The sequence below is a fragment of the Penaeus chinensis genome, chromosome 38 (genome assembly GCF_019202785.1).
Source record: "Penaeus chinensis breed Huanghai No. 1 chromosome 38, ASM1920278v2, whole genome shotgun sequence".
Lineage (NCBI taxonomy): Eukaryota > Metazoa > Arthropoda > Malacostraca > Decapoda > Penaeidae > Penaeus > Penaeus chinensis.
Genome location: NC_061856.1, coordinates 21,954,539 through 21,979,538, shown reverse-complemented (window position 1 = coordinate 21,979,538; position 25,000 = coordinate 21,954,539). Strand labels below are relative to the sequence as shown.

General features: G+C 40.7%; 4 protein-coding genes across 5 annotated transcripts in view; all 4 read right to left on the bottom strand.

Moving 5' to 3' along the window:
* Nucleotides 1-6,382: 6,382 nt before the first annotated feature.
* LOC125045970 lies at nucleotides 6,383-6,934 on the bottom strand. Its single transcript, XM_047643561.1, has one exon. The coding sequence runs from the start codon at nucleotides 6,932-6,934 to the stop codon at nucleotides 6,383-6,385; it is 552 nt and encodes a 183-aa protein (XP_047499517.1).
* A 6,349-nt stretch (nucleotides 6,935-13,283) lies between these two features.
* On the bottom strand, nucleotides 13,284-16,194 carry LOC125046223 (hemocyanin subunit-like). Its single transcript, XM_047643980.1, has 3 exons — nucleotides 16,086-16,194; nucleotides 13,969-15,492; nucleotides 13,284-13,812 (listed from the first exon to the last, which is right to left on the bottom strand). Exons 1-3 carry the CDS (start codon nucleotides 16,162-16,164, stop codon nucleotides 13,379-13,381), a joined length of 2,037 nt encoding a protein of 678 aa, XP_047499936.1. The 5' UTR covers nucleotides 16,165-16,194; the 3' UTR covers nucleotides 13,284-13,378.
* Nucleotides 16,195-18,449: 2,255 nt separating this feature from the next.
* Nucleotides 18,450-25,000, bottom strand: part of LOC125045898 (hemocyanin subunit-like) — a 14,681-nt gene continuing 8,130 nt past the window's right edge. Inside the window, exons 1-3 of one of the 2 annotated variants that reach the window (XM_047643485.1) lie at nucleotides 21,233-21,341; nucleotides 19,129-20,652; nucleotides 18,450-18,972 (exon numbers count right to left, since the gene is read on the bottom strand). In XM_047643485.1, coding sequence (XP_047499441.1) covers nucleotides 18,539-18,972; nucleotides 19,129-20,652; nucleotides 21,233-21,311 — 2,037 coding nt within the window. In that variant the 5' untranslated portion in view covers nucleotides 21,312-21,341 and the 3' untranslated portion in view covers nucleotides 18,450-18,538. Of the gene's footprint in view, nucleotides 18,973-19,128; nucleotides 20,653-21,232; nucleotides 21,342-25,000 lie in introns of those variants that run through there. The other variant, XM_047643484.1, reaches the window with a different exon arrangement.
* Nucleotides 24,117-25,000, bottom strand: part of LOC125045899 (hemocyanin subunit-like) — a 2,869-nt gene continuing 1,985 nt past the window's right edge. Inside the window, exons 2-3 of the mRNA XM_047643487.1 lie at nucleotides 24,794-25,000; nucleotides 24,117-24,639 (exon numbers count right to left, since the gene is read on the bottom strand). The exon at nucleotides 24,794-25,000 is cut by the window's right edge and continues 1,317 nt beyond it. Coding sequence (XP_047499443.1) covers nucleotides 24,206-24,639; nucleotides 24,794-25,000 — 641 coding nt within the window. The 3' untranslated portion in view covers nucleotides 24,117-24,205. The remainder of the gene's footprint in view (nucleotides 24,640-24,793) is intronic.

Here is a 25,000-nt window from a genome sequence, read left to right as displayed (position 1 = left end):
ATCCTTCATTTGTTCCTCTCTCACCAGAGCTGGATCTATGGTTGTAAGATCTGCTGCAGCAACATCTTTGACAGTGCTAGTCGAAATGGCTGAAATATCATGCGAAAGCATGTCGGGAACATGATTTTGGGATCCTTTCTTGTAGATCAGCTTAAAGTTGTAGTAACTTAGCTCATGAGCATATCGGCTCATTCTTGGTGATTTGGTCTTGAGGTGGAACACAAAGGTAAGAGGACGATGGTCTGTGTATATAGTAAAAGGTCTGCCATATACATATGGATCGAAAACTCTCACGCCCTCGATGACTGCTAAGGCTTCCTGATCAATAGCTGGATATCTACTCTCAGCATCTTTAAACCTTCGTGAGTAGTACGAGACTGCATAAGGCATGCCATCCAGAGATCGCTGCAGCAGGAATGCTACCAGGGCCTCCTTGGATGCATCTGTATGAATCTCAAATTCACGTAAGAAATCGGGCTTCCTCAATACAGGATCACGGGTCAAGATATCCTTCAGTTGATCGAAGGCATCCTGTTGTTCTTTCCCCCAGATAAAGTTGGCATTCTTTTTGGTGAGTCGTGTCAGGGGAGAAGCAATGGCTGCAAAATGAGGCATGTGACGTCTAAAAAATCTGGCAGCACCGGGGAACCGTCTTACTCACTTCACTGTCCTAGGGGCAGGCATCTCGCTAATGCTACGTGTTTTCTCGGGATCAGGACGTATGCCGTTCTCGTCAATACAGAATCCAAAGAACTTGATGCTGGTTATCACAAAATCACACTTCTCTACATTCATCTTGAATCCTGCTGGTGAAAGGAGATGTAGAGTTCCCTCTAGATGACTAAGGTGTTCATCGAATGTCTTGCTGTGGATGATCACATCATCTAGATAGGCGAGTGTATGCCTCCCAAGGACGCTGCCAAGTACGATGTTGATCGTCCTTTGAAAAGCCGTAGGGGCTGTTGCTAGTCCGAAAGGTAGGCGGACGAACTGCAGAAGCCTCCTGCCATCTGAAAAAGCTGTCTTTGGTCGATCTGCTTTCTCCACCTCGATGCTCCGATAGGCACTCCTCGAGTCCAAACAGGTGAAAATTCTGGTATTTCCAAGTTCGTCAAGTGGGTATGTATCAGCCACTGTAACAGCATTCAGCCCCCTATAGTCCACACAGAATCTAAAGGAGCCATCCTTCTTGCGCACAAGCACTACAGGGCTTAGCCAGGGGCTGTCACACTCTTGGCGAATAACAGACTTGGTAGATTCAGGGAGCCTCCACTGCCGATTAACGATGGGTCTCTCCTCCCGAGTCACGATCTTATGCTTAATCCCTGGCACTGCTCCAATATCTTCTCTGGTGCCGGTGAACAGGTGCTTGTACCGAAGTAACAGCTCTTTGGTCTAGGATCTTTGTCGCTCCTCAAGATGATTGAGAGGAAATTCAATGTTCGAGGCAGATTGTTGGCAAATGTCATTGATAGGGAGGTTATCAAGGGCGGCTACTGCGGCTGACGGGCTCAGGTTTAACTCTGGAAAGATTGTGAATTCATCGCCGTTGTAACCGAAGTCGTAGCAGGCATGAATGAGGTCAAATGCATCCTCCTCAAATGCATCTGGGGTTGAACTAATCTTCACCTGAGGGCTGGTGTTATCATACAAGTGCAGGGGGATGGCATCATCACTGGGGGTGGCTTCAGTGGATCTTGCAGTCGAGAAGACTTCTGCAATTTCATTAACCATAGCGATGCGGGCCCCACTTTTCAGGTGATAAGGTTTGAGTCTACTGTTGACGACCCAAACACAAAGGTTATGATCGGAAATTTGGGCGACAGTAGCGGGTGTTAGGAGGAATCCACGGGTACGTTCTGTAATCATGCTCGAAGTCAACTTACAATTCCCGGGCACCCGAGCAGCTATAAAGCATGCAGACCTAGCAGGAACAACAACAGTATCCTTGCAGTGTACAGGGTAATCCTCCCTGCAGTCTTGCTAGGTGAGGTGTGAATGATGCCGATGTGAGGGCTGTGTTCGTCGGTGAAGATGACAGGTGTTTGGTGGTCATTAAGCTGCAGATATGATTGCCTTAGTCCTTGGTAGACGACAATCTTAAGTTGAACTGTCGTAGAAAGTCCATGCCAATTAAGAACTCACCTGGGTAATTAATGTTGGAGACACAGGAAACACGGTGCCAGCACGAGATTCCGGGGGAGATCACAAACTTTAAAGTGACCTCTTTTTTAACTTCGACAGGATCTCCGTTTACTCCTTGCACGTATCGGCCCGAAACGCTGACACGACGTACTTTCAGTGAAGCTAGAGCAGAGGGCTTAATCAGAGAGACCTCCGATCCAGTGTCGAGGAAGCAAGTGAATATTCGTCCCTGAATCTGCAGGTCAACAAGAGGACGCCCAGATGTCTGTGCGGCTTCAATGGAGTACATAGTCGGTGCCGACTCCAACACTTCTATATTCGTCTGAGAGGCTTGATCGCAACGTAGCTGCTGCTGTCGTCCCGCGGAAGGAGTCACCAGCAGTGGGAGGGACGTAGGTCTGACCCTGCTGGCAGCTCGGAAAGGGGCATTGTGATGCGTAATGCCCGTACTGTCGGCAATTATAGCAACGACGATCAGCAGTGTTAGTGGCACCCGGTGCAGGGACAGCATTCCGCGACGCTCGACACTCACTAGTCTCATGACTGCGTAGCTGGTGAAAGTGACACCATTTCCCTCTTCGTTGATGAGGTGGAGTTCGTGGTGGTCTAACAGTAGCTTCTACAGGAGCTGCCTGAGGTTGGCGAGGGTAGGGTCGGCTATACGGACGTGACTGGTCGCCATCCCATTTGTACGAGTTCCGACAATTCCAAGCTCTTTGGGCAGCATCGACGAGCTGGCTGACACCTGCCCCTTCAGATGTGGAAAGTAACTCACCCAGCCACTGAGGTACTCCTGTCAAGAAGTATCGTTTAACAAGTTCGTCTGGGTCACCTATTGCCTCCGGATGATCTCTCCACCCCTGTGACACTATTCCATCCAGTTGCATATAAAAATCCCAAGGTGCTTGATCTGACGTCATTTTGTGCTCTCCTAGTAGCCTTTAAAAATCACCGCTGGAACAAGTTCCCCTAAACTTAGCCCGCAGACGCCGCTTGAAAACATTCCAGTCGGTAATGTTGTCGAAGTGGCGACTGTTGACTATAGCTTCCGCATTTCCTCGCACGTGAGATCGGGCCGCGGATATCCTTGCTTCGTCAGTCTTGGGTCACACGATGTTTTCGATGGACCGTATCCATGTCTCGATCTCTTGGTTCTTGCGGAGTGGCTGGTTTGCAGACACCTCGGCTCGAAATAGCGAGATGCTGTCGATCGGGACCGTGTACGAGATGATTGTTGAAGTGTCGGGCGCCTGTGCTGGTGTGCTGACCGATGTAACCGCAGGCCTCTGTGAACTTAGCTGCGGTCGCAGTTCCCGGTTTTCTGACCGGAGCTCACTCATCTCCGCTCGCAGGCCACGAAGCGCCTCGGTGAGTTATTCGTACATTGTCAATTAGTGCCTGACGTCTTGCACTGCACTTTGGACGGCTGGCGACGGGGGCCGAGAAGCAGTACCCGAGCCTGTTCTCTCGGGCGTGGGGTCACGAGACTTCTGACTTTTCTTCGGAGGCATGTCACGAAAACCAAACCCTAATGGATTTCAGATGAACGCAAATGCCCACACAGACTAGCCTTCGCTAAAATCTGATCCTTTCGATGTAATGAGTTAAAATGATTCAGCACACTATAGAACCAAACATCGGAGAACATAAAAGCACGAAAAAAACAACAACTAAAAGGTTAGACTGAAACACGTAAGCACAAAACACAATTCAATTAATAAAACTCAGAAAATAATAGAAGTGAAAGCAAAAGTTGAAATTTACTAACGCAAACGAGAGAACTCCCAATAACCCGGCAACACACTAATATCAGTACTACAGCTCCGGAATGTAAACCGATTCTAATATAAGCCGAGAGAAATTAAGGATGCACTAGAAAACGTCTTAAGAGAAAGCGACGCATAGCACTGCAAAGGTGAATAAAATTATGGTAAACTGCAAACGGGAAAACTGAATTTAACAAAAACACGAACAACCTGTTTCTACATCCCGAGATCACAAAGTAATAAGTGAAACGAGACCTAAGTAGCTGTGATTCCACAAATACTGAGAATCAGAATATTACGCTTTTCAGGCTTATATTGATCGTTCAATGTTCACCGAAATAATTGAACTGGAACACTGGTCTCTAAATACGCCAAGTTCACAAGTTTCACCGAGCTCACAAGTTTCATCGAGCTCACAGGGTCACGCAGCTCACAAAGCTCACAGGGTCACAAAGCCCACAGGGTCATAAAGCTCACAAGGTCACAAAGCTCACAAGGTCACAAAGCTCACAAGGTCACAAAGCTCACAAGGTCACACAGCTCATAAGGTCACACAGCTCACAAGTTCAGTAATTTGCGAGACGCTGGCAATACGGAGAAAATAGAGACGAGACTAATAAAAGGAAAAAAAAGAGACTTATGTTTATATATAAACAAAAGAACACAAGAATAAAATAAACTAACGTATAATAATGTAGAAAATCAAAATGAAGGAAACAATCAAATCGTGACATGAAACTAGAAGGAGGCGTATGGGGTTCCTCGAATCAGAAAATCAACACCAAACTTATTTTTATTAGAATTATTTTTAACTTGAAACACCAAGGCATTAGATTTATAAAATAACATAATATGATTAATAATAGAAAGTGCTAATTATTCGATCCACAAGCTACCGCCAATAATTTAATGTAACGATCCAAACCGTACATTGGAACGGTAGCGTGGGAAAATTTAAGGTCTTTTGGAAAAATCGACTTGATTATTATAATGAGACGGTTTATTACTTATATATATATATATATATATATATATATATATATATAAATATATACACACACATGTGTGTGTGTATGTATATACATATATATGTACACTCATATATATATATATGCCTGCCTTTCTTTTACGAAATATGTTCGTAAAAGAAAGACAGGCATTGCTTTGAAGGATCGTTAAGAAAAATCCACACAGAATAGAAGAAATATTCCCCTTTATTTAGTAAACCACACAGGTACGCAATACTGCAGAAGTTAACTTAGATGAGGGTACAAAAGAAAAAGGCTGCCGATCCATTCGTCTGCTCTGCCGCCTGTCCTCTCGCTTTCCGAACTGCCTCTCCTCCGTTCACGGTCGTTCACGTCTTCCTTCTGTTTTCCCCCAACCTCTGCTCTCCCCAGATTCCCCCGACCTTGCCTTGCCTGTCCTGCGCCTGAGGCTGTCACAGAATTCCAGGCGAACGATCTCGGACGGTAGTTAAGAGGGCAAAGTGATGGGAGAAGGGGTCGTTTGTCGGGTCAACGCTGTGAGATCTTTGTTTCTGCAATCTGTCTCGCTACATCCCTCCCCAGGCCTGAGTAGGGAGCGCAGCCTCGGCCTGACGTCGTACGCATTGGCGGTTGCAATCCCTGTGTGGTCCATCATTGAAGACTATCCAGGATGAGGGTATTCCAAGCTCCAAGGGTGAATCACGCCACAGCCAAGATGCGTCGTCGGGGCGTGGCGAGCACCCGTAGGATCCCCGCAAGTGTCCATCCTTCAGGGGCAAGCGGGTACTGCTGCAGACTACCTCGTCTTGAGACCGCCTCTGGGTGGCTTCAGATACGATCACAGAACTGGATCTGGGGAAAGAGCTCGGTTGGATCAGGCATTGAATCGGTACCGACAAAACTAAGAAAAGTTCTGAGTTGCTGAATGCAGTTTACTAAATGGGTATATTTTTCATACTTCTTATATGTGGAAATATTAAAAATTGAGGGAAGATCAAATACGAAACATGAGACATAAACATAAAATACATACAACACAAGACATCAAACATAAAATACATACAACACAAGACATCAAACATAAAATACATACAATGTTAATACATGAAATAAGAGAAGATAAAATTTGTGCACTGAAAATTCTAAAAGGGGCAAAAATAAACAAGTGAGATACAAAGTATGTATGGACGGTGACAAAAAACTCGGGAACTATAGAAGCGAGTTCCATAAAGTAAAACAATGCTGAAAAGTTCATATGACTGGGATCGACGCCGAAACTGACTTCCCACGTGGATCGGGAACCAACGCCGAAACTGACTCCCCACGGGAACGCAACAGTGGAAAGACTCACACACCAATACGTGTAGCAGTGGCCTTGGTCCAAGGGCTCTGCTACGGTTCATGGGTGAGGACAGCACCGAGGAGGGCGGTATCCAAGAGAGTGATAGCAGCTGCATCGTCAGGGTCATCAGCTAGAGGGTCTCACTGGGGGAGATCGGCAAACTCTAGCTCACTAGATGGGTAGTATGGTTTTATCTGGTTGATGTGAGCTTTATAACGTGGTGAATCGGCTCCAGGAACACACAGCAGAAAAGTTACAGGGTTAATCTTGCGGGTAATACGGTAGGGGCCATCCCATTTCGCGGCCAGACCACGTCCACGAATCCCTCGGATCCGTCGTAAAACAAGCGTCCCCACTTCCGGCTTGAACTTGCTTGGGCTTACCTTGGGATTGTATGTGCGTGCCAAATTTTCTCTTGCGCGCCGCGTCGCCTCTACGGCACACTGACGTGCTACACGCAGTCGTTCAGCGATATCTGCCTCGGTGTCAAACACAGTGTCATTTGTAATACCAACCGGGAAGTGGCCATGGCGGCCAGTTAGGAGGTATAATGGTTGCTCACCTGTGCTGCGGTGGATGGCACTATTAATAGCGAGGCGTACCTGTGGTAGGAAAGAGGGCCAGGATTCAGGTTTGTGTTCTATGAGAGAATATAAAGCATCCTTCACCACACGATTCGTTCTCTCAACCATTCCATTCGACTGGGGATGATATGCAATGGTGAATCCAAGCCGGATAGAAAGCATAGCACAGACTCGCTGAAAGAGGGTTCCGGTAAATTCTGCTCCATTGTCTGTGATCAGATGTCACGGTGGGCCAAAGATCGTCACGAAATCTTCAATGAAGGCGTTCGTTATCGTGTTTACATCTCGTGAGGCTAAAGGAATCAACTGCAGATATCGGCTGTGATGATCAACGATGCTCAGGACATAGCGATACCCCGAGTCCGAGTCAGGCAGGTGCAGAAGGTCAGCAGATACCTTCTCTAGGGGATACGTCACATCACCAGGACACTGCAGTCGTGCTCGCCTCTGCAGTTTTCCGCGACGTCGTTGGCATACCTGACAAGCTTGGACATATGAACGCACTTCACGTAACATATTAGGGAAGTAAAACATATTGCGAAGATTTGTATAAGTCCTGTAAATACCCGGGTGTGTAGCCAGGGGAGGCCAGTGTGCAAGCTTTAATGCAGCTTGCCTCAGCGATTGAGGAATCACCAGCTGGTGAATAACCTTTCCTGAGAGATGACGGACGTGATAAAGGCAGCCATCTTTCAGCTCAAACTCATCAATAGGTAGAGGGATCCGCCTCTTAGGTAATGATCTTTCTTCCAGTAGTAGGAAGACATCTCTCCACATTTCATCCTTCATTTGTTCCTCTCTCACCAGAGCTGGATCTATGGTTGTAAGATCTGCTGCAGCAACATCTTTGACAGTGCTAGTCGAAATGGCTGAAATATCATGCGAAAGCATGTCGGGAACATGATTTTGGGATCCTTTCTTGTAGATCAGCTTAAAGTTGTAGTAACTTAGCTCATGAGCATATCGGCTCATTCTTGGTGATTTGGTCTTGAGGTGGAACACAAAGGTAAGAGGACGATGGTCTGTGTATATAGTAAAAGGTCTGCCATATACATATGGATCGAAAACTCTCACGCCCTCGATGACTGCTAAGGCTTCCTGATCAATAGCTGGATATCTACTCTCAGCATCTTTAAACCTTCGTGAGTAGTACGAGACTGCATAAGGCATGCCATCCAGAGATCGCTGCAGCAGGAATGCTACCAGGGCCTCCTTGGATGCATCTGTATGAATCTCAAATTCACGTAAGAAATCGGGCTTCCTCAATACAGGATCACGGGTCAAGATATCCTTCAGTTGATCGAAGGCATCCTGTTGTTCTTTCCCCCAGATAAAGTTGGCATTCTTTTTGGTGAGTCGTGTCAGGGGAGAAGCAATGGCTGCAAAATGAGGCATGTGACGTCTAAAAAATCTGGCAGCACCGGGGAACCGTCTTACTCACTTCACTGTCCTAGGGGCAGGCATCTCGCTAATGCTACGTGTTTTCTCGGGATCAGGACGTATGCCGTTCTCGTCAATACAGAATCCAAAGAACTTGATGCTGGTTATCACAAAATCACACTTCTCTACATTCATCTTGAATCCTGCTGGTGAAAGGAGATGTAGAGTTCCCTCTAGATGACTAAGGTGTTCATCGAATGTCTTGCTGTGGATGATCACATCATCTAGATAGGCGAGTGTATGCCTCCCAAGGACGCTGCCAAGTACGATGTTGATCGTCCTTTGAAAAGCCGTAGGGGCTGTTGCTAGTCCGAAAGGTAGGCGGACGAACTGCAGAAGCCTCCTGCCATCTGAAAAAGCTGTCTTTGGTCGATCTGCTTTCTCCACCTCGATGCTCCGATAGGCACTCCTCGAGTCCAAACAGGTGAAAATTCTGGTATTTCCAAGTTCGTCAAGTGGGTATGTATCAGCCACTGTAACAGCATTCAGCCCCCTATAGTCCACACAGAATCTAAAGGAGCCATCCTTCTTGCGCACAAGCACTACAGGGCTTAGCCAGGGGCTGTCACACTCTTGGCGAATAACAGACTTGGTAGATTCAGGGAGCCTCCACTGCCGATTAACGATGGGTCTCTCCTCCCGAGTCACGATCTTATGCTTAATCCCTGGCACTGCTCCAATATCTTCTCTGGTGCCGGTGAACAGGTGCTTGTACCGAAGTAACAGCTCTTTGGTCTAGGATCTTTGTCGCTCCTCAAGATGATTGAGAGGAAATTCAATGTTCGAGGCAGATTGTTGGCAAATGTCATTGATAGGGAGGTTATCAAGGGCGGCTACTGCGGCTGACGGGCTCAGGTTTAACTCTGGAAAGATTGTGAATTCATCGCCGTTGTAACCGAAGTCGTAGCAGGCATGAATGAGGTCAAATGCATCCTCCTCAAATGCATCTGGGGTTGAACTAATCTTCACCTGAGGGCTGGTGTTATCATACAAGTGCAGGGGGATGGCATCATCACTGGGGGTGGCTTCAGTGGATCTTGCAGTCGAGAAGACTTCTGCAATTTCATTAACCATAGCGATGCGGGCCCCACTTTTCAGGTGATAAGGTTTGAGTCTACTGTTGACGACCCAAACACAAAGGTTATGATCGGAAATTTGGGCGACAGTAGCGGGTGTTAGGAGGAATCCACGGGTACGTTCTGTAATCATGCTCGAAGTCAACTTACAATTCCCGGGCACCCGAGCAGCTATAAAGCATGCAGACCTAGCAGGAACAACAACAGTATCCTTGCAGTGTACAGGGTAATCCTCCCTGCAGTCTTGCTAGGTGAGGTGTGAATGATGCCGATGTGAGGGCTGTGTTCGTCGGTGAAGATGACAGGTGTTTGGTGGTCATTAAGCTGCAGATATGATTGCCTTAGTCCTTGGTAGACGACAATCTTAAGTTGAACTGTCGTAGAAAGTCCATGCCAATTAAGAACTCACCTGGGTAATTAATGTTGGAGACACAGGAAACACGGTGCCAGCACGAGATTCCGGGGGAGATCACAAACTTTAAAGTGACCTCTTTTTTAACTTCGACAGGATCTCCGTTTACTCCTTGCACGTATCGGCCCGAAACGCTGACACGACGTACTTTCAGTGAAGCTAGAGCAGAGGGCTTAATCAGAGAGACCTCCGATCCAGTGTCGAGGAAGCAAGTGAATATTCGTCCCTGAATCTGCAGGTCAACAAGAGGACGCCCAGATGTCTGTGCGGCTTCAATGGAGTACATAGTCGGTGCCGACTCCAACACTTCTATATTCGTCTGAGAGGCTTGATCGCAACGTAGCTGCTGCTGTCGTCCCGCGGAAGGAGTCACCAGCAGTGGGAGGGACGTAGGTCTGACCCTGCTGGCAGCTCGGAAAGGGGCATTGTGATGCGTAATGCCCGTACTGTCGGCAATTATAGCAACGACGATCAGCAGTGTTAGTGGCACCCGGTGCAGGGACAGCATTCCGCGACGCTCGACACTCACTAGTCTCATGACTGCGTAGCTGGTGAAAGTGACACCATTTCCCTCTTCGTTGATGAGGTGGAGTTCGTGGTGGTCTAACAGTAGCTTCTACAGGAGCTGCCTGAGGTTGGCGAGGGTAGGGTCGGCTATACGGACGTGACTGGTCGCCATCCCATTTGTACGAGTTCCGACAATTCCAAGCTCTTTGGGCAGCATCGACGAGCTGGCTGACACCTGCCCCTTCAGATGTGGAAAGTAACTCACCCAGCCACTGAGGTACTCCTGTCAAGAAGTATCGTTTAACAAGTTCGTCTGGGTCACCTATTGCCTCCGGATGATCTCTCCACCCCTGTGACACTATTCCATCCAGTTGCATATAAAAATCCCAAGGTGCTTGATCTGACGTCATTTTGTGCTCTCCTAGTAGCCTTTAAAAATCACCGCTGGAACAAGTTCCCCTAAACTTAGCCCGCAGACGCCGCTTGAAAACATTCCAGTCGGTAATGTTGTCGAAGTGGCGACTGTTGACTATAGCTTCCGCATTTCCTCGCACGTGAGATCGGGCCGCGGATATCCTTGCTTCGTCAGTCTTGGGTCACACGATGTTTTCGATGGACCGTATCCATGTCTCGATCTCTTGGTTCTTGCGGAGTGGCTGGTTTGCAGACACCTCGGCTCGAAATAGCGAGATGCTGTCGATCGGGACCGTGTACGAGATGATTGTTGAAGTGTCGGGCGCCTGTGCTGGTGTGCTGACCGATGTAACCGCAGGCCTCTGTGAACTTAGCTGCGGTCGCAGTTCCCGGTTTTCTGACCGGAGCTCACTCATCTCCGCTCGCAGGCCACGAAGCGCCTCGGTGAGTTATTCGTACATTGTCAATTAGTGCCTGACGTCTTGCACTGCACTTTGGACGGCTGGCGACGGGGGCCGAGAAGCAGTACCCGAGCCTGTTCTCTCGGGCGTGGGGTCACGAGACTTCTGACTTTTCTTCGGAGGCATGTCACGAAAACCAAACCCTAATGGATTTCAGATGAACGCAAATGCCCACACAGACTAGCCTTCGCTAAAATCTGATCCTTTCGATGTAATGAGTTAAAATGATTCAGCACACTATAGAACCAAACATCGGAGAACATAAAAGCACGAAAAAAACAACAACTAAAAGGTTAGACTGAAACACGTAAGCACAAAACACAATTCAATTAATAAAACTCAGAAAATAATAGAAGTGAAAGCAAAAGTTGAAATTTACTAACGCAAACGAGAGAACTCCCAATAACCCGGCAACACACTAATATCAGTACTACAGCTCCGGAATGTAAACCGATTCTAATATAAGCCGAGAGAAATTAAGGATGCACTAGAAAACGTCTTAAGAGAAAGCGACGCATAGCACTGCAAAGGTGAATAAAATTATGGTAAACTGCAAACGGGAAAACTGAATTTAACAAAAACACGAACAACCTGTTTCTACATCCCGAGATCACAAAGTAATAAGTGAAACGAGACCTAAGTAGCTGTGATTCCACAAATACTGAGAATCAGAATATTACGCTTTTCAGGCTTATATTGATCGTTCAATGTTCACCGAAATAATTGAACTGGAACACTGGTCTCTAAATACGCCAAGTTCACAAGTTTCACCGAGCTCACAAGTTTCATCGAGCTCACAGGGTCACGCAGCTCACAAAGCTCACAGGGTCACAAAGCCCACAGGGTCATAAAGCTCACAAGGTCACAAAGCTCACAAGGTCACAAAGCTCACAAGGTCACAAAGCTCACAAGGTCACACAGCTCATAAGGTCACACAGCTCACAAGTTCAGTAATTTGCGAGACGCTGGCAATACGGAGAAAATAGAGACGAGACTAATAAAAGGAAAAAAAAGAGACTTATGTTTATATATAAACAAAAGAACACAAGAATAAAATAAACTAACGTATAATAATGTAGAAAATCAAAATGAAGGAAACAATCAAATCGTGACATGAAACTAGAAGGAGGCGTATGGGGTTCCTCGAATCAGAAAATCAACACCAAACTTATTTTTATTAGAATTATTTTTAACTTGAAACACCAAGGCATTAGATTTATAAAATAACATAATATGATTAATAATAGAAAGTGCTAATTATTCGATCCACAAGCTACCGCCAATAATTTAATGTAACGATCCAAACCGTACATTGGAACGGTAGCGTGGGAAAATTTAAGGTCTTTTGGAAAAATCGACTTGATTATTATAATGAGACGGTTTATTACTTATATATATATATATATATATATATATATATATATATAAATATATACACACACATGTGTGTGTGTATGTATATACATATATATGTACACTCATATATATATATATGCCTGCCTTTCTTTTACGAAATATGTTCGTAAAAGAAAGACAGGCATTGCTTTGAAGGATCGTTAAGAAAAATCCACACAGTATAGAAGAAATATTCCCCTTTATTTAGTAAACCACACAGGTACGCAATACTGCAGAACTTAACTTAGATGAGGGTACAAAAGAAAAAGGCTGCCGATCTATTCGTCTGCTCTGCCGCCTGTCCTCTCGCTTTCCGAACTGCCTCTCCTCCGTTCACAGTCGTTCACGTCTTCAGTCTGTTTTCCCCCAACCTCTGCTCTCCCCAGATTCCCCCCGACCTTGCCTTGCCTGCCCTGCGCCTGAGGCTGTCACAGAATTCCTGGCGAACGATCTCGGATGGTAGTTAAGAGGGCAAAGTGATGGGAGAAGGGGTCGTTTGTCGGGTCAACGCTGTGAGATCTTTGTTTCTGCAATCTGTCTCGCTACATACGTATGTTTTGGTTTTCAACAGCCATTCATTCCACTGCAGGACATAGGCCTCTCCTAGTTCAGTATTAAGAGGTTATTTGGCAGTGCCTTCCTTGCCAGCGAAAAACGCAAATTAATATCGCAAAGCATATTTTGCATTTCTTAGGATTAATAATTTGTTTCTCTTCATTTTATAATTTATATAGTTATAGGAAATGAATTACTTTTGAATGAAATCTACTTTATTGAAAACGCATATCCTTTAAGGAAGATAAATAAAACATGTGGTATTTGTTCAAGTCTTATCGATTTCTATTAGTTAATGGTGATGGATATGTTCACCGTGATTGAAGACCTTTACTTGAATGTGCTTGAAGTTGGGAAGGTCTTCAAACACGCGGTCATCTGGAACTTTACGATCCAGAGGGTAGCCATGTGGGCGATTATCAGGGTATTTGCCATGGGAACCGTAGTGGATGAAGTCAGTATTATCGTGTAGTCCCTCTACAGCTGCGTCAGCTTCACCATCCGTCACAGCTACGACAAGGTCGAATTCCAGACCCTGTTCGTTACCCTTGGGGAGGAGGAAACGGTTAGGAATGCCAGTCGCACTCTCGAATTCTGTAAGTCCGGCATCCCCGCCACCCAAGGCAGCTTCGGCCTTCTTGAAGAGAGTATCGAAACTTGGTACATCAGGAACAGTTACTGCTGATTCTGATGACTTACGGACAATGTGGTTTGAGCCGGGAGACACTAGAAAAATACATATACATTAGTAAAACAGGTATATGGAAATTATTATTTGGTTCATCTATAAAGCCGATTCTACATATTCTTTATGGAGAGGGAAAAATCTTTAAAACTCAATGAACAGATAATTAATTTAAAACATTGCTAGAAAATACTTACACTTAACCCAAAACTTGTCTAGTTCAATAGCATTCCAACGACCCTCGTCGAAAGTGTATTCAATACCATTGTTGTCACGGTGAGGCCAGGCGAAAATGCGGACTGTTGTTAGAACTTCCTTGCCGTTATTGTTTGTAACTTCAATGTTGTATGCGAAATCTTTGTGGTTGAGACGAGGAACGTACGTAGAGATTTCTACATCCGCAATTTCTTCAGTGTCATCAACAGCATTAATAAGACTGTACTCATAGTCCTCAAAGAAGGTCTCTAATTCACCATCAACGGATAGATTTTCAACATTAACACCTGTGAAAGTTAATTCTTCCTTTGAGTATGGGGGAAGAGAATCCTTATGTTCTTTGAAGATATTATCCATATATTTGTGTAGCCTGAAGAAACTGGGATCACGTGTGGCAGTTTCGAAATGTTCTAGTACACCAGGTGGTAGAGCGTATTTTCCATGTGGATCGGCCTGTCGACCGAGTACAATATGAGCAGTATTATGCAAAGCCCCATAGTACTGGACATTAGGACTATACATTGAGGATTCAATGATGTCTCCAAGAATGTCAATGCCACGCTCATTCATGATGTCAATGCGATTGCCTTGTTTGTCAACAATATAACCGTGGGCAATAGCATCACGAATTCGGCTCTCAACAATGAGCAGATCTCGAATTCGGGCAACACCGTCCACATCCTCGAAGTCTACATTATCTGGACGAGAGGGGAACTGACCTCCATACTTGTAAGTGGTGTGAGGAGCAAAACCTTGTACGATAGGTTTACCCCAGTGAAGTTCGCCGACGGGATCCAAGTAATTGGAAAGACGTTCAGCATCAAAACGAACGGTTAATTGATGATGTACCCAGAAGAAGTTCTCTCCTTTGCGATCCAGATGATGACTGTATTCATCTTGCCACCAGAATGGGAATTCCATATGCCATGTAACGTGGTGAGTGTTCATTCCAATGTCCTCTCCGAAATAGGCTACTCTTTGTTCAGGGTTCTTCTTTGTTCCAGTAAAGGAAGACTGGAATTTACCAGGGGTCTGTGTCTGCTTGGCACGATAAGCAGCTTCAATGACTTCACTGTTAGTGAAGAGATGAGGAGTGACCTCATAGAGTGGAGGAAGTACAACGTGTTCAGCCAGAGGAGAGTGGATGACTGCAACATACAAGGCGTAGACAAACTCTCCCTCGTTCATACGCTGACGGAAGTAGGCTGCATTGCTGACAAATGTATCCCAATCCTTGCAGCGAATGAGAACATCGAAGAGCATAAGTGCTTCATGACGCTGTCTTGGGTTGAAGAGAGAGAACCAGTGGTTCTGTTCGAGGAGTCTGTGATCCTTGAGATCTCTTATGAGTTTATGTACCGCCTCACCATTGTCACTGTAATGGGATAAATCAGCCTCCGGGTCAAAGGAATCAGCTTTTCCTTTTAGGTTGGGATCACGGATTTCTCCGTAGATCTTGTGCAGCAGGAAGTTGATATCATGCTGCTTCTGGGCATCTGACACATCTAGAAAAAGAAAGCTACAATAAGGATAAGTCCGATAAGGGAAGCTGAGCTTCGCCCGGGCTATGTCTATGAGGGGAGCCCGGAAAAGCTACAATAGTTCACCCTTTCACTCCTGATGCGCTTTAGTATGTATCGTGTTCTTTTATAGCTCTCTGCACAAAGTGGGACATTTTGCTTAAAGGTGCTACTAAACATTATGAAAAAATATAGAAAATACCTCAAATAAATAAAACTAGAGTTACTTGAGGTAATAAGGTTTAGTGAATAAAATACAGAGTAGAGAGAAAGGAAAGGAGAGAAAAAAGAAGTAAAAGAAAAGGAAAAAAAAATACCGAGATTGAGACAGAAAGGAAAAAGAAGAAGGAAAGAAAGGAGTGTGTAAAGAGCTGAAACTGAGTGAGTGAGCGACAAACACAGAGAGAGAATGGTATAGAGATAATGAGAGAAAGAGAGAGTGAAAAGAAGAAATGTGAAAAGAGAAGTGAAAAGTTGAATTACATGGAACTATGCAAATACACTATGTAATGATTTTGGACAAGACATGTGAGAGAACACAGTTTCATGATTTACGTCCAAATACATGTAAGACAAACCTGCAGCGTCCGCCTGGAATCCGAGGTTCGGCCAGGCAGCCGCAGTCGCGACAAAAGCGAGCACTACGAGGACCTTCATGTTGTCGGTGACGATGCAGCAGTTGTGCAGGCTTTTATACAGAACGCAAGGGTCAATGTCCAGATGTGGCAATGTTTATCAGATCGCTTTACTTTTTCATGTCTCTGTGATAAGACAATTAGAGTCAGGACGTATTCGAAATAGTAATTTTCAGATATACTGTTTCTTTAATTTAGCTTCTCTCTTTCTTTATCTCTCCCGCTAAACTTTCTAGAGGTTAGTCATTTCTGCTATCTATATACATACATATATATTTGGATATATCTATATTTAAATATGTATATATATATATATATACATACCTATATACATGTACATATCCCACTAGACTTGATATCGGCTAGCCATTTCATACACACACATACAAACATACACATATATATGTCTGTCTGCATGTATACATATTGAATATATATAGTATATACATATGTGTCTGTGAGTGTATATGAGTGTATGTGCGTGTAATTATATATATGTGTATATATATGTTTGTGTATGTTTATATATATATATATATATATATATATATATATAAATATATACACACACATGTGTGTGTGTATGTATATACATATAAATGTACACTCATATATATATATATATATATATATATATATATACTTATATTTATATATATATACACACACATATATTTATACACACACATATGTCTATATATATAAATAAATATATATGTATATATATATATATATATATATATATATATATATTTATACGTATGTGTGTGTGTGTGCATATAGATTTTTATATAAATATATGTATACAGATATGTATATATATGCATATATATATATATATATATATATATATATATATATATATATATGCACATATATATATATATATATATATATATATATATATATATATGTACATACATACACACACACATATGTATATATATATATATATATATATATATATATATATATAGGGTTGTTTATACATGAACAGAAGAGAATTTGTATTTTATAATTACCACGTGAATATAGTAGAGTTATATAATTGAAAAAAAGAATCGATGAAGTTCTCTTACATATTTATTTGCTTGTTATTATCATCATCGTGGTTAGCTCAATAACTGGGCTATTTCTTCTGTTGCCGATATTTTCAAAATCTTCCTGTTGGAACAGCCATGAAAAAGGAGAATATTGGATTTTTTATAATCAAACACTTCCTTGAAGTTTGGTTAAATTACGTCACTTCTTCAAGCATATCTCCACTTGAGGCGTACTGCATGCAACTGCTGTTGGGCCTCTTATCTTTTATGAGTCACATGAATAAAGCTAGTTTTCTGTGCGATTAAAACGCATGATTTATTTTTTATTGCTTGCTGTTGCTAGTATGAAGATTTAGATGAAAAATAATCAACATATATTGCATTATATATCCATATTGGTTTTACACCAATATGAACGTCAAACTTTTTGTAAACCTCTAGTCTTTTATTGTCTAATAACAGCAGTAAAGGTTTATCGTCTATGAATTCTGAACAAAGAAATGAAATATTAGCCTTCTTTGTTTGTCGTACACATCAGTTAAGTTTATGTAAAAGAATTAAAAATAAATAAAGTGATACATCATTCACAGTGTGCATTAGTGGGATATACATCGTTACGATAATGTTTAGAACAGAATGAAATAAAACTTGCGATATACAATATATATATATTTATTTATGTACACTTATATATATATATATATATATATATATATATATATATATATATGTATATATATACATATATGTGTCTGTGTGTTTATGGATATATATATATATATAGAGAGAGAGAGAGAGAGAGAGAGAGAGAAAGAGAGAGAGAGAGAGAGAAAGAGAGGTATAATATATTTATATGTAGATATATTATATGTAGATATATATGTAGAAAATGTATGAATGAGAATGAATATCTTCAAAATAAAAGAGATGTACTTGACCGGTTTCGAAAATATAACCGGTCAAATACATCCCTTGTATTGTGAGGATATTCATACTCATTCATATTTTTTCTACATTTGTCAACATGGATACGGTTCGCGTATAAATGTATACATACATATATATAAATGTACATATATGCATAAACATATGTAGTATATATATATATATATATATATTTATACAAACATGACGTTATTTGGCAGTGCCTCCCTTGTCAGCGAAAAACGCAAATTAATATCGCAGTGCATATTTTACATTCCTTAGGATTAATAAGTTATTTCTCTTAGTTTTGTAATTTATATAGGGATAGGAAATGAATTACTTTTGAATGAAATCTACTTTATTGAAAACGCATATCCTTTAAGGAAGATAAATAAAACATGTGGTATTTGTTCAGTCGATTTCTATTAGTTAATGGTGATGGATATGTTCACCATGATTGAAGACCTTTACTTGAATGTGCTTGAAGTTGGGAAGGTCTTCAAACACGCGGTCATCTGGAACTTTACGATCCAGAGGGTAGCCATGTGGGCGATTATCAGGGTATTTGCCATGGGAACCGTAGTGGATGAAGTCAGTATTATCGTGTAGTCCCTCTACAGCTGCGTCAGCTTCACCATCCGTCACAGCTACGACAAGGTCGAACTCCAGACCCTGTTCGTTACCCTTGGGGAGGAGGAAACGGTTAGGAATGCCAGTCGCACTCTCGAATTCTGTAAGTCCGGCATCCCCGCCACCCAAGGCAGCTTCGGCCTTCTTGAAGAGAGTATCGAAACTTGGTACATCAGGAACAGTTACTGCTGATTCTGATGACTTACGGACAATGTGGTTTGAGCCGGGAGACACTAGAAAAATACATATACATTAGTAAAACAGACATATGGAAATTATTATTTGGTTCATCTATAAAGCCGATTCTACATATTCTCTATAAAAAGAGAAACATCTTTAAAACTCAAAGAACAGATAATTCATTCAAAATATTGCTAGAAAATACTTACACTTAACCCAAAACTTGTCTAGTTCAATAGCATTCCAACGACCCTCGTCGAAAGTGTATTCAATACCATTGTTGTCACGGTGAGGCCAGGCGAAAATGCGGACTGTTGTTAGAACTTCCTTGCCGTTATTGTTTGTAACTTCAATGTTGTATGCGAAATCTTTGTGGTTGAGACGAGGAACGTACGTAGAGATTTCTACATCCGCAATTTCTTCAGTGTCATCAACAGCATTAATAAGACTGTACTCATAGTCCTCAAAGAAGGTCTCTAATTCACCATCAACGGATAGATTTTCAACATTAACACCTGTGAAAGTTAATTCTTCCTTTGAGTATGGGGGAAGAGAATCCTTATGTTCTTTGAAGATATTATCCATATATTTGTGTAGCCTGAAGAAACTGGGATCACGTGTGGCAGTTTCAAAATGTTCTAGTACACCAGGTGGTAGAGCGTATTTTCCATGTGGATCGGCCTGTCGACCGAGTACAATATGAGCAGTATTATGCAAAGCCCCATAGTACTGGACATTAGGACTATACATTGAGGATTCAATGATGTCTCCAAGAATGTCAATGCCACGCTCATTCATGATGTCAATGCGATTGCCTTGTTTGTCAACAATATAACCGTGGGCAATAGCATCACGAATTCGGCTCTCAACAATGAGCAGATCTCGAATTCGGGCAACACCGTCCACATCCTCGAAGTCTACATTATCTGGACGAGAGGGGAACTGACCTCCATACTTGTAAGTGGTGTGAGGAGCAAAACCTTGTACGATGGGTTTACCCCAGTGAAGTTCGCCGACGGGATCCAAGTAATTGGAAAGACGTTCAGCATCAAAACGAACGGTTAGTTGATGATGTACCCAGAAGAAGTTCTCTCCTTTGCGATCCAGATGATGACTGTATTCATCTTGCCACCAGAATGGGAATTCCATATGCCATGTAACGTGGTGAGTGTTCATTCCAATGTCCTCTCCGAAATAGGCTACTCTTTGTTCAGGGTTCTTCTTTGTTCCAGTAAAGGAAGACTGGAATTTACCAGGGGTCTGTGTCTGCTTGGCACGATAAGCAGCTTCAATGACTTCACTGTTAGTGAAGAGATGAGGAGTGACCTCATAGAGTGGAGGAAGTACAACGTGTTCAGCCAGAGGAGAGTGGATGACTGCAACATACAAGGCGTAGACAAACTCTCCCTCGTTCATACGCTGACGGAAGTAGGCTGCATTGCTGACAAATGTATCCCAATCCTTGCAGCGAATGAGAACATCGAAGAGCATAAGTGCTTCATGACGCTGTCTTGGGTTGAAGAGAGAGAACCAGTGGTTCTGTTCGAGGAGTCTGTGATCCTTGAGATCTCTTATGAGTTTATGTACCGCCTCACCATTGTCACTGTAATGGGATAAATCAGCCTCCGGGTCAAAGGAATCAGCTTTTCCTTTTAGGTTGGGATCACGGATTTCTCCGTAGATCTTGTGCAGCAGGAAGTTGATATCATGCTGCTTCTGGGCATCTGACACATCTAGAAAAAGAAAGCTACAATAAGGTTAAGTCCGATAAGGGAAGCTGAGCTTCGCCCGGGCTATGTCTATGAGGGGAGCCCGGAAAAGCTACAATAGTTCACCCTTTCACTCCTGATGCGCTTTAGTATGTATCGTGTTCTTTTATAGCTCTCTGCACAAAGTGGGACATTTTGCTTAAAGGTGCTACTAAACATTATGAAAAAATATAGAAAATACCTCAAATAAATAAAACTAGAGTTACTTCAGTTGATAAGGTTTAGTGAATGTAATACAGAGTAGAGAAAAAGGAAAGGAGAAAAAAAAGAAGAAAAGGAAAAGGAAAAAAATACCGAGATGGAGACAGAAGAATGAAAGAAAGGAGTGTGTAACGAGTGAAAACTGAGTGAGTGAGCGACAGACAGAGAGAGAGAATGATATAGAGATAATGAGAGAAAGAGAGAGTGAAAAGAAGAATTGTGAAAAGAGAAGTGCAAAGTTGAATTACATGGAACTATGCAAATACACTATGTAATGATTTTGGACAAGACATGTGAGAGAACACAGTTTCATGATTTACGTCCAAATACATGTAAGACAAACCTGCAGCGTCCGCCTGGAATCCGAGGTTCGGCCAGGCAGCCGCAGTCGCGACAAAAGCGAGCACTACGAGGACCTTCATGTTGTCGGTGACGATGCAGCAGTTGTGCAGGCTTTTATACAGAACGCAAGGGTCAATGTCCAGATGTGGCAATGTTTATCAGATCGCTTTACTTTTTCATGTCTCTGTGATAAGACAATTAGAGTCAGGACGTATTCGAAATAGTAATTTTCAGATATACTGTTTCTTTAATTTAGCTTCTCTCTTTCTTTATCTCTCCCGCTAAACTTTCTAGAGGTTAGTCATTTCTGCTATCTATATACATACATATATATTTGGATATATCTATATTTAAATATGTATATATATATATATATACATACCTATATACATGTACATATCCCACTAGACTTGATATCGGCTAGCCATTTCATACACACACATACAAACATACACATATATATGTCTGTCTGCATGTATACATATTGAAGTATATATAGTATATACATATGTGTCTGTGAGTGTATATGAGTGTATGTGCGTGTAATTATATATATGTGTATATATATGTTTGTATATGTTTATATATATATATATATACACACACATCTGTGTGTGTATGTATATACATATATATGTACACTCATATATATATATATATATATATATATATATATATATATATATATATATATATATGCTTATATTTATATATATATACACACATATATTTATACACACACATATGTCTATATATATAAATAAATATATATGTATATATATATATATATATATATATATATATATATATATATTTATACGTATGTGTGTGTGTGTGCATATAGATTTTTATATAAATATATGTATACAGATATGTATATATATGCATATATATATATATATATATATATATATATATATATATATATATATATGCACATATATATATATATATATATGTATATATATGCATATATATATGTATATATATGCATATATATATGTATATATATGTACATATACAAATAAAAACATATATACAAACACACACACATGTGTGTGTGTATATATATATATATATATATATATATGAATACATAAATAAATAACATACATGAATAAATATGAATATATGTATATAGATATGTATAAATGTATAAATTATATATATATATATATGTAAATGTACACCTATATATAAATATATAAAAATATATATTCATATATGTATATATACATTTATTTATAAATAAATGTATATATAAACATATATCCAATCATACACACATGTATGTTTTATGTATATTTGTATATTTCTATATACATATACATATATATATATATATATATATATATATATATATATATATATACATATAGAAATATATACATTTAAATATATACATATATATATATATATATATATATATATATGTACATACATACACACACATATGTATATATATATATAAATATATATATATATATATATATATATATATATATATATATATAGGGTTGTTTATACATGAACAGAAGAGAATTTGTATTTTATAATTACTACGTGAATATAGTAGAGTTATATAATTGAAAAAAAGAATCGATGAAGTTCCCTTACATATTTATTTGCTTGTTATTATCATCATCGTGGTTAGCTCAATAACTGGGCTATTTCTTCTGTTGCCGATATTTTCAAAATCTTCCTGTTGGAACAGCCATGAAAAAGGAGAATATTGGATTTTTTATAATCAAACACTTCCTTGAAGTTTGGTTAAATTACGTCACTTCTTCAAGCATATCTCCACTTAAGGCGTACTGCATGCAACTGCTGTTGGGCCTCTTATCTTTTATGAGTCACATGAATAATGCTAGTTTTCTGTGCGATTAAAACGCATGATTTATTTTTTATTGCTTGCTGTTGCTAGTATGAAGATTTAGATGAAAAATAATCAACATATATTGCATTATATATCCATATTGGTTTTACACCAATATGAACGTCAAACTTTTTGTAAACCTCTAGTCTTTTATTGTCTAATAACAGCAGTAAAGGTTTATCGTCTATGAATTCTGAACAAAGAAATGAAATATTAGCCTTCTTTGTTTGTCGTACACATCAGTTAAGTTTATGTAAAAGAATTAAAAATAAATAAAGTGATACATCATTCACAGTGTGCATTAGTGGGATATACATCGTTACGATAATATTTAGAACAGAATGAAATAAAACTTGCGATATACAATATATATATATATTTATTTATGTACACTTATATATATATATATATGTATATATATATATATATATATATATATATATATATATATACATATATGTGTCTGTGTGTTTATGGATATATATATATATATATATATATATAGAGAGAGAGAGAGAGAGAGAGAGAGAAAGAGAGAGAGAGAGAGAGAAAGAGAGGTATAATATATTTATATGTAGATATATTATATGTAGATATATATGTAGAAAATGTATGAATGAGAATGAATATCTTCAAAATAAAAGAGATGTACTTGACCGGTTTCGAAGATATAACCGGTCAAATACATCCCTTGTATTGTGAGGATATTCATACTCATTCATATTTTTTCTACATTTGTCAACATGGATACGGTTCGCGTATAAATGTATACATACATATATATAAATGTACATATATGCATAAACATATGTAGTATATATATATATATATATATATATATATATATATATATGTATATATATTTATACAAACATGACGTTATTTGGCAGTGCCTCCCTTGTCAGCGAAAAACGCAAATTAATATCGCAGTGCATATTTTACATTCCTTAGGATTAATAAGTTATTTCTCTTAGTTTTGTAATTTATATAGGGATAGGAAATGAATTACTTTTGAATGAAATCTACTTTATTGAAAACGCATATCCTTTAAGGAAGATAAATAAAACATGTGGTATTTGTTCAGTCGATTTCTATTAGTTAATGGTGATGGATATGTTCACCATGATTGAAGACCTTTACTTGAATGTGCTTGAAGTTGGGAAGGTCTTCAAACACGCGGTCATCTGGAACTTTACGATCCAGAGGGTAGCCATGTGGGCGATTATCAGGGTATTTGCCATGGGAACCGTAGTGGATGAAGTCAGTATTATCGTGTAGTCCCTCTACAGCTGCGTCAGCTTCACCATCCGTCACAGCTACGACAAGGTCGAACTCCAGACCCTGTTCGTTACCCTTGGGGAGGAGGAAACGGTTAGGAATGCCAGTCGCACTCTCGAATTCTGTAAGTCCGGCATCCCCGCCACCCAAGGCAGCTTCGGCCTTCTTGAAGAGAGTATCGAAACTTGGTACATCAGGAACAGTTACTGCTGATTCTGATGACTTACGGACAATGTGGTTTGAGCCGGGAGACACTAGAAAAATACATATACATTAGTGAAACAGGCATATGGAAATAATTATTTGGTTCATCTATAAATCTGATTCTACATATTTTTATAAAAAGGGAAAAATCTTTAAACTCAAAGAACAGATAATTCATTTAAAACATTGCTAGAAAATACTCACATTTAACCCAAAACTTGTCTAGTTCAATAGCATTCCAACGACCCTCGTCGAAAGTGTATTCAATACCATTGTTGTCACGGTGAGGCCAGGCGAAAATACGGACTGTTGTTAGAACTTCCTTGCCGTTATTGTTTGTAACTTCAATGTTGTATGCGAAATCTTTGTGGTTGAGACGAGGAACGTACGTAGAGATTTCTACATCCGCAA